Source organism: Sycon ciliatum, chromosome 11 (assembly GCF_964019385.1).
Source record: "Sycon ciliatum chromosome 11, ocSycCili1.1, whole genome shotgun sequence".
Taxonomy (NCBI): Eukaryota; Metazoa; Porifera; class Calcarea; order Leucosolenida; family Sycettidae; genus Sycon; species Sycon ciliatum.
Genome location: NC_088653.1, coordinates 7942633 through 7953230, shown reverse-complemented (window position 1 = coordinate 7953230; position 10598 = coordinate 7942633). Strand labels below are relative to the sequence as shown.

The 10598-nt window shown below is 51.2% G+C and overlaps 1 protein-coding gene across 1 annotated transcript; it reads right to left on the bottom strand.

Moving 5' to 3' along the window:
- LOC135827050 (uncharacterized) lies at nucleotides 1–543 on the bottom strand. Its single transcript, XM_065339573.1, has one exon. It carries the CDS (start codon nucleotides 541–543, stop codon nucleotides 1–3), a length of 543 nt encoding a protein of 180 aa, XP_065195645.1.
- Nucleotides 544–10598: the final 10055 nt, after the last annotated feature.

Here is a 10598-nt window from a genome sequence, read left to right as displayed (position 1 = left end):
TCACACCCTGTCACGTAGAGATGCTACACTACTTGTCCATTGGGGTGGCATGCCGGCCGATTGCCGAACATAGCGCTCAGAAGCTGTACTGCGCCACCGCCCTGCCCGTCGTATCACCGCTTCACTTGCACCTCTGGACGCCAGGAGTGTCGCCCCACCAATCCGCATGGAGTGGGAGCTCACCTGGTTGCAGTTGAGAGCCTGACGAAGTATCTTGTTCAAACATGGCGGAGTAAGGTAATTCCCTTCAGCAAAAGCGAACACAGGTTGAGAGCTGCAGGCTTGAGCTGTCGTGCGCCGGAATTCGGACATTGCCAGTACCGGGCACGTTTCGTCGCCAGTAGAAGACACCGTGACAGTTCCACCGTCGCCAGATTGGCGCGTCTTAGTGACTTTCAGCCGCAACGTGACCGAGTCGGGTGCAATACTGACAGCCGTCCACACAAGTGCTCTTTGGCTGTCAAACGTGTGAATAGAAGGCGCCAGATACTCACTGGCACGCAGCAAGCCATAGAAGGCTAGAGTTACACTTGCCCACAGCATAGTCTGATCCACATATGCATAATTTGAACGTTGTAAGTATCGCCGGAAATGGATCAAGTCGTCCACCGAAAGCTCTCTCCGAGCCAACGCTGAGGGGGTTGCCGTCTCTCTATGCCATGCAACACTGCTGTTAGGCGAGCAGACTTTAAAACATCCACTGCCGCCCCATTGCACAACAGGTAGTAGCGGACTGCCGCTAGGTAAACGCGAATTGATGACAGAGACAGACTTCTTACAACAAAGAGACTAGCGGTGAAGGACACAATATTTTCAGTAGTAGGAGAAAGTGCCACAATGGAGTTAGTACGGCAGAACTCTAAATAAGCAGCAATACCAGGCTTAAATGTTTGTTTGGTACGCTTTCAGACGGAGTCCTCAACTAGCGCGTCACTGGCCGTACTCAGAGCAGCGAGCTGGGGGAAGGCACGTGTACGGGATGGCTGCAGGCTGCGGGGGCCAGTTCTCGGAACCGAGACATCTGAAACCGAGACAACGCATCAGCCACAGCATTATTTACACCAGCAATGTGCCGTATGAACAAAATGTAATTGCCAGATGCAGCTTCAGCCAGCAGAAATCTGATAATAGCCATTGCATTCTTGTTACGACATGACCCTTTCCGCCATGGCAGCACAGCAGCCTCATTATCGCAATGGAACATAAGCCGCTTGCCAGACCAAGCATGACCCCAAACAGCGCAAGCTAGAGCAATAGGGATCAGCTCGCGAACCATAATCGGTTCGTCAAGCAGTTCAGCGGGCCACCGTCCCAAAAACCACTGGCGGGCATAATAGCCACCAAAGCCTACATCAGAAGCATCAGTAAAGAGATCAAGATCAGGGGATGTGGACCACTGGAGGTCATGAAAGAAAGAACGGCCATTCCAAGTGGCAGCAAACCGACGCCACCACGCAATGTCCAAGCGAGCTCCGGCATCGAGGGTAACGATAGACTGCAGGGAGGGTGCGGTGCAGCTCAAGTCTATGAGGCGCCGGATGAAAGTCCGACCAGGAGGCACCACCTTGGCAGCAAATGAAAGGGTGCCTATGAAAGACAGCAGCTCCCGCTTCGTGCCACGAGTACGAGCAGACCAGACAGCCAGGGCTGAGTGCAGAGCAGACAACTTCTCAGCGGGGAGCCGCATGACCTGCTCCACGCTGTCGACCTACATACCAAGAATGGTCACCACGGTGGCGGGGCCAACCACCTTGCCAGGACCGGATGCAACGGGAATGCCAAGGTTATCAAAGGAGGTGACCGGGCCGGTGGCAAGCAGAGCAAATAGGTAGGGACTGGCCCGTAAAACAGCGAGCATACAAGTCCATATCGGTCTTGTTCCAGAGGACCTTCGAACACCGAGAGGCTCTCTGGCGGAACTGGGTGTCGTAATCGGCCACCGTAGCCCACCGGAATTTCTTAGCCGACTGGAGAATAATGAGCTGGTAACCCAGCAGCTCGGAGGACTTCGACGGTTGCTGATCAGCAACGATACTACAATAAATCGTCCAAGCCTCCAGCCAGGACTGGAGCGAGGCGATCCTGAGCCGTGACGACGAGGGCGCCGTCATAACTAAATCGCCGTCCTCTTCGGACACGCGAATCCGTTTAGGATGAGGCTCAGCAGTGGGGGTCGACGCAATGACCGGGGGCAACAAACAGCTCAAATCTATAAAGTCCCCACGCAACAGTTTCGCGATCTGAGCCAATGCCACATGGCTATAAACATCGACAGAACGAGAGGGCTTACCAGACTCAAGCAGGTGAGGACGAGCCGAAGTCGAAGCCCCAGGCGCGGTGAGACCAGACGGGGTGACGGAGCTCGCGGCTGGTGGAGACAACGACGCTGTTGCGCCCGACACGCCAGGGGCAGATTGAGAAACCGGAGGCTGGCGAACCGCGGGAGCGAAACTAGCAGGTAAGGCGGGAACGGGCTCCTCCTGAACGCCTGCTGCCGATGAATCCAACAAGGAGACAGCTGGCTCTGGCTCTGCCAGAACGGGCGGAGTAGCTGAGACGGGAGCCGGGTCCGCAACGCCAACTGGGGCAACAGCTAGTTGAGGCAGCACCGCGGAAAGGGACGAAGTGATAAGAGCCTGGAGCTCGGCGGTCTGCGCAGCAGAGAAAGCCGACCGGTCTCGCCGTGGAGGCATTGTAGCAAGGTAATCCGAACACGGACGGACCACTGAACAGAAAGTGAGAGAAATTACCAGCCTGACACGGAAAGCACTTCTTGTCCAAAGGAAAGACAAACCAAACTGCATTCAACTAGCTACTGCAGCGCGCATAAAGGCAACAGTAGCAGCAGTGCAAAAATGCAAATTACAGATCATACTCGGCACAGAATAATACTTAATGATATGCATCATGAGACCATCACTGCGCATGTGCCCGCGTGGGCTAACTTGGCTTTGATACTCAAAGCCGGCATATAATACTAAGTGGTAGCACAAACTTCAGGCTGTTCATCATCATTAAGAAAATTAATGTTTTTTACGAGTAAACTTCCGTGCTTTCTCTTTATAAATGTGACGTTCTTTCTCCAGTACATTGTCTACTTCCTCATCAACAAGGGGATATAGCGGCACGAGCAAACGAGAGCAAGAACAATGAATTATGGATATGCATGATGTATATTGGTCATGCATTTATCACCGTTGTTTTTAGCTATTCTACTTTGACCCGGTTTTATCACCTCATTGCTGTACATAATTCATTGTATTTGCTCTTGTTTGCTCTTGCTTGTATATCACCTGAGGAAAAGGTACGGAAGTTTACTCGCAAAACCATTAGATTATTATGAATGTTGTTGAAGAGCCTAAGGTTTGTCCTATCAACATAATGAGCAGTTGTCCTTTGCTTCATCAGCCTGGAAAACATTTAATGAGTTACTTGCGTCACATCAAATGTGCTCGTAAGTCCAATGTTTTGAAGAGATCTGGTAAATGGTTCCACGTTGGCACTTCGAGGATCTCAGCATCTCAGCTTCATCCGGAAACCCTCTTTAATGCTGGACTCCAGGTGCCATTGTGTGATCTACGAGAACCCCCCGGTCGTGGAGAATGGCATGGCTGTGTGAATGAGCCCTGCACAAACCACTCTGGCTCAACTCATCCAACGGGGTGGCCATCGCCTAATCGGTGAGGGAACCTACTTTTGCCACCTGTACAATATGCATTGTCCAGATGCACATCACCTTCTACAGAGGATGTTGCCACCCCAGCAGCCCTAACACCAGCTGGCGAGTGGATGCAGTTTTTGGCGTTCCGGAATCATTCAATCCTGTGTGTATGTATACCTGTTAGAAATGTCTCGAGTATGTTCTATACAGCCGAGTGGCAGCCTTCCCAGGACCATGCCTTTTTTATTAGACTGTTGCTTTCCTCTGGTGTCAAACCAGATGAAATAAAACTAATTAACCTGGGCGGAAGGCACCTCATCACTCACCTGACACTGACAAAGATGGATTCACCATGGCATCAGGGAAGAATACATTCCCAGCAACTCCCCGGGCTGCCAAACTCGCCAACATTTTCTGCACTGCAGCTGAACGTGACGAAGTTTCAGGTGCTGAAGATACGGATAACAGTGGCGCACAGGTCACATTTAACGGAATAACATTTGAGTGCTAACTTGACAACAGCACAATCTTCCGACAACCTCTGCTCCTCATACCCTAGTTCCTCTAAATCCAAACGCTGAAGCATTCCAACCCACTGATACAAGAACAGTGCTTGCAACATCGTAGCGAAATATGACCATTGCATTCCTCAACATTAATTTTGTAGTCTACGCCACAAAATACATGAACTTTTGAACCTGGTGCATTCGATGGACTGGGACATTGTCGGTGTGGCCGAGACTTGGTTCACCAACACAGTAGCTAACAATGAGATCGATATATCTGGAAAAAGCCTTGCCAGGTTGGATCGAGCCGGCCATCCCGGTGGAGGTGTGTGCCTGTATTACAGGGCTACTCTTTCTGTCACCATACAGCCAGATCTAAAGATCTGAAGGTGGACGGTAATGAAGGCGTGTGGATCAGTTTGCCCCACTCCAGACAGAGGCACCTTTTTGCGTGTATTTATCATCCCCCCCCCCCCTGCTGAATCAATTCACTACCAGGACAGATTTGAGCAGGCTCTTCACCAGGCTTCAGTGGTATCACCATCTGTCACCCTGTTCGGTGACTTCAACATTAATGTTAGCTCAGCACTGCACTGCATTGCTCTGCACTGCATTCAGGACTGACGTCATGCACTTTGTTTTGCTGCGTAATCACAAATGGCACCAGCCCATTTTGCTCCAAAGAAAAACAAATCTTGTCTGCCCTGTTGTGCTCTTCCAGACAACGGATCGTTCTTCAGCAGTGTTTCTTTTTGGTGCTCTTCCAGACAACGGATCGTGCTTCAGCAGTGTTTATTTTCCTTTCGTAGCTTTGCTGCCAGCCTGAGTGTCACCTCGACATCTTATTTCTTTAGTATGTCTGACCTAACTGTCGACACTGTCAAGGCCATGCCTTGCCAAGCCCTCCGCGGCCAGCTTTCTCAGCGCGGCTTGAATCCGAAAGGAAACTGAGTAAAAGTATTTTACAGGACCCGGTGAACTTCAGGTAGCCACAGGCTGGACGTAGCCAGGAACAGACGGGATAGTGGCTGGTTAATCGCCCGCACCAGCTAAATACTTCCCGTCCGGTAATCTCATCAGGCACCTCGAGCTGGACACCATCACGTCTGCGCCAATGTAACTCATCATCAGCTGCGGTTAACAGCTGGAGATCCAGCACTCCAGCAGAACTGACATCCTCCGCAGGCTTCGTGGGCAGGCCGAATGCAGCGGGGCGGGCAGACACAGCACTAGACAGAGGCTTGGGGACAATCACGTCATCCACATAATTGTTGACTTCTGGCATGTTGCGGGTCACATACTTGACAATGATGTCCATGACCTTGGGGGCCACTGACAAGCCGAAACCCATGCGGGTCATTACGTAGGTCTTGTCTTGCCAGACGACGACTTGATAACGCAGCAAATCATCTCGGACATGCACTTGCAAATATGCCTTCCTGATGTCTAACAGCTCGTGCTCGTCTTCTCGGCTACGCGATGACCGCAGGGATTCCGGATCCACAGGAAAGTCATTGCCTGGGTGCGACACAAGTTGCCAGTTCAGGTGGCGGTAGTCCAACACGGGCCGAACAGGAGTTGACAGCTTGTGCTCTTGCTCAACCGCCATCAGGGGCAGAACACAGGCTGGCTTTCCGTGCACCTCCGGGTTATGCTCAATAAGCCAACCATTGGCAACCCACTCATTGACCACTGCAGTAAACCTTTCCTCCTGCTGTTGCGAGAGGTGCTTCCGGCCGTACTCAGTAATGCCGCTGCCAATGTTAGACACGGGAGCAGTGTCCTCTTTCCAACGCCATGACATCACCCAGCACTGCTTACTAGGTACCCAGCAAGCTTCACCGTCGTCGACACTTAGCACAACGTCATCACCATCCTGTGACACAGAAACATGACGCGACAGCTTGGACGCGGTGTCAGCAATAGCAGCATCAGGTGAAGTGACCGGACCAGCGGCTGCAGCAGCAGCAGGCAGTTGCTCGCCGAAAACTACGCGACTTATACTGCCGTCGTCGTCATATAACACGCTGACGCCACCGCACCGTGCAACAAGGTCGTTGCCTAGCAACACATGAGCAGCCACCACCGATAAATTCGGCACGACAAGTACATCGACACATGTGCGGGGTATGCGCACCGGTCCATCATTGCGGTGGAACTGCAGCTGCGCCGAGCCTAGGACATCAAGGGGCTTGCCGTCCAACGCGAGGATGGTTGACTTGCTGTCGGCACGAGACAACTGCACATCAGGCATGTGCGCGAGCAGAGGACGAGAAATAAGCGTGCGGGTGGAACCAGTATCCACGATAGCAGTTGCTCAATAGCAATTTGCGCCCGGAGACGAGACATCTGAGCATATGCGTGGTAGTCCACCGCAGGCATGATTCTGCAGGCAGAGCAACTTGTCTGCGCCGCCCACAGATGCTGCTACCACGCCGTTCGCCGGACTGCGCCTCTAGCCACTTTTTCCGCTGGAAGCAGTCTTTTTTCACGTGCCCGGTCTTATCGCAGAACACACACTGCATTGTTCCTCGGCTGTCAGTCCGCTTCGGGCAGTTCCGGCGGATGTGCCCCAGGCTCATTACAAAAGTAGCACAGTGTCTTGGCCTTGGGAGCTTGTCCACTAGCGCTGGTGCCACCACTGCTGCTGCCACCTCGGGGCGCAGCACTGCCACTGGCTGCTGCTGCCATCCCCGTATCAGGCCTGGACGAATCCACAACAGCTAGGGTACGGATCTTGCTCACAATGTCCGGTACCGCGAACTTGACGCCAGCGCAGGTAGCCCCGCCAGCAGCTGTTCAATGATGACGGCGTTGTCATCACCATTGCCGGAGTGGCCGCAGGCGGCGCAAGTCCGCAACATACGCCTCAGGCGTCTCATCCAGCCGGTACCGCCGGCTACTGAATTGGCGTTAAGCATCTCCTGGTGACACTCCAAATGTCTTTTTGATTACATTCAACACCTTGGCTTTGTCTTTCTTGTCATCTGTCGGCATCTTGGAGTAAACCAACAGAGCATCTGACTCCAAGAACAGGGGCAGCCTTGTCATCAGCTTTTCCTCGGTGTCCCAACCAGAACATTCGCCAATCACCTGAAACTTGACCCAGAACATGTCCCAGTCGTTGTGCTTACCCTTGAAGGGCTTAACACATCCATCAACCTTCAACGTCGACATTACTACTCACTAAGGTAACACAGCCCTACAGACTACAAACACTTACAGAACGAGAAAACTGAAAAACGAAGAAACAGCCCTGAACGGCTCAACCTCAAGCTAGGGTTTCGGGACCAAAAGTTGTTGCCTAATCCTCCTCACTACTGTACTCCACAAACCACCATTACCGTCGCTCACACAAACCAGTGCACCAAGCGACCAGGTAGGAGAAACAAAGTTAAGTTAAGATATTGAACAAGAAGATTACAACAAGAAAAGAACCAAGAACCACGATCGCCAAATCGCTGTCATCAGCAAAACGTGCCCGGGTGCGTGCATTGGCTTACGTGTACATCAGTGCGTGCATTGGCTTACGTGTACATCAGTGCGTGCATGCATGAAGATCAGAAAAGCAGATGTTCACAATTCACAAATCATGCCTGATGCATCGATGAGTCAACGGACAATGACTATGTAACCATGGATATAATATTTGCGACAGCAAAGTTAGTTCCGCGTCCAAAAGCGCAGGTGCAACAAGGAAAAGTCAGAGTGCAGAACAAACAGAAATTCAAATCGAAAGGAGATAAATATTGCAGAGATGAAGCGAATCGGTTTGGTCTGTCAGAGGGTGCTTGCGCCCAGCGACAGGGTGACAGCAAACCTTGTCAGAGAGAGGGTCAGTGTACAGAATAGGAATACATAGAAGGCAGCACGCAATGGAGTTGCTGTGGAGAGCGAGAATGCAAGCAACAACGTAAGTATTATCTATGCAACTAATTATATCGGCGTATTGTTATTGATATTATTATCCAACAAACACGCATGTGACAATATGACAATGTGTGTAGTGTGACGATACAATGTGTGTGTAGACACACATTACGATTATGTATTTGTTGTGGTGACATCTGTCATCAGTGTGTCATGCCTCTTACCTCATTGTAGCTTCATCCGTAGTCCGCTTTCATTGTCCTTGTTCTATATTCTATTCTATTTCTTCTAGTGCTAGTCGTTTCACTTCTCATCTTTCCTTGAAGTAGTATATTTGAATTGTAATTGTTTTCCTGCAACGATCGCTTGTTGTGTTATTTATTCGCGTCGTGACTTCATTATTTATTTCGCCAGCGCCTGCAAGGCTGCATGCGCATGCTAGATGTATAGAATCAGACATGCATGTCAGGGCAGTATCGTTGATTCAGGCCCAAGAGCGGCCCAAGGCCGAAGGCCGCGGGCCGCTCGAGGGCCGGAATCAACGATACCTGCCCTGACATCCATGTCTGATTGTGTTTCACACTGCCACCCACGCACGACAGCACAAGTGAAAGCCAGAACGCTCTCCTCAGCAGAACGTGCACGTGGAAGTGCACCTACAACGCACCCGCAGCATGCTAGCAGCGCAAACAAAGCCATTGTACTGCACTAATCTGCATAAATAGAACTTGAAATACATCAACTAGAAACACCGAGTGCCTGCCTGCCCAAGTAATAGTTCTCAAGTCCTTTATCATGTTTATGGCACTCGTTGCACAACAATGGCAGAAACTCACAAGCTGAAGTTCCACCTCCGTGCGCTCCGGCTGAAGTTTCGTTCTGAAGTTTCGTTCTGAAGTTTCGTTCTGAAGTTTCATGTCAAGCAAGGTGAAGTTTAAACTCAAGCAAGGTGAAGTTTCAACTCAAGCAAGGTGAAGTTTCACGTTGGTACGCTCAAGGGCTTTGTTGATTCAGGCCCTCGAGCGGCCCGCGGCCTTCGGCCTTGGGCCGCTCTCGGGCCTGAATCAACAAAGCCCTCGAGCGTACCAACCTGAAAGTATTTCGTTCTGAAGTTTCGTTCTGAAGTTTCATGTCAAGCAAGGTGAAGTTTCAACTCAAGCAAGGTGAAGTTTCAACTCAAGCAAGGTGAAGTTTCAGGTTGGTACGCTCTCGGGCTTTGTTGATTCAGGCCTCGAGCGGCCCGCGGCCTTCGGCCTTGGGCCGCTCTCGGGCCTGAATGAACAAAGCCCTCGAGCGTACCAACCTGAAACTCAGAAGCTGAAGTTCTGAAGTTTCATGTCAAGCAAGGTGAAGTTTCAACTCAAGCAAGGTGAAGTTTCAACTCAAGCAAGGTGAAGTTTCAGGTTGGTACGCTCTCGGGCTTTGTTTATTCAGGCCCTCGAGCGGCCCGCGGCCTTCGGCCTTGGGCCGCTCTCGGGCCTGAATCAACAAAGCCCTCGAGCGTACCAACCTGAAACTCAGAAGCTGAACCTGAAACTCAGAAGCTGAACCTGAAACTCAGAGGGCTTTGTTGATTCAGGCCCTCGAGCGGCCCGCGGCCTTTGGCCTTGGGCCGCTCTCGGGCCTGAATCAACAAAGCCCTCGAGCGTACCAACCTGAAACTCAGAAGCTGAACCTGAAACTCAGAAGCTGAATCCTCCACGTCCTCGACCACCACCCCTAGAGGTTTGTTCCTTTTATACCTTCATGCCGGCGTGTTCAGTTTCACCTCCACAAGCTCTCGGGACGTGCTGATTGGTCAAGGGCCTGAATGCCACCGCATGTATCAGACATGGACCGATATCAGGCTTTTTCTTTCTCTCTTGTTCCACCTCGATCAGGTAAGTCTCTCCACGTGCGAGTATACCCATCACGTGATCATTCATGTTCTCCTACGGTGCCATTCAAGCCCAAGGGCCTGAATGGCAGGGCATGATCAGAGGTTCATGCCCTGCCTGTGAGCGCTCTGATTGGCTCAAACCGTGGCAATGATCACGTGGCAAGTGTGAATCTGTGTTCACGCGTGACTAATGATGTCATCGCTATGCCTTAGCTAGTCTTGTTGTTTTCTTTGCTTCGTTCGAGTTGCTGTTGCTCGACTTCGTTTTCAGATCTATTTTCTGCATTCAATGGTGGCCGTGATGGCTGTCGCTGCAATAGCAGCTTCAGCCACGACGGGCCTCTATCGGTTGCTCTGCCACCATTTTGGACGCCATGTTAGACGTGTCTTTTCCTGGCTGAAGTACTCGTGATTTTGTGTTCTTGTTGTTCTTTTCTTGTTCTCTCTCCTTTTCCTAACTGCATTTTTCGTGATTCATACATTTCCACCAAGAGCTGCCGTTTGCGCTGGTGTGTTGTGTTGGGCGAAGAGGGGTGATAGAGAGACTAGATAGCTCCAGTTCTCCCACAACTTTGTGGTGCCGAAACCCGGGAAAGAATCGGGAAAGTGTTTTCGGAGTACGAGTGTCGTAGTGATTTATTTATTTTGTGAGACGAGAGTTCTTGCTGTGAGTTCCTACTGT

Excerpts from the sequence above, each read along its gene's own strand:
- LOC135827050 (XM_065339573.1), bottom strand. The coding sequence starts at position 543 with ATGCTGTGGGCAAGTGTAACTCTAGCCTTCTATGGCTTGCTGCGTGCC.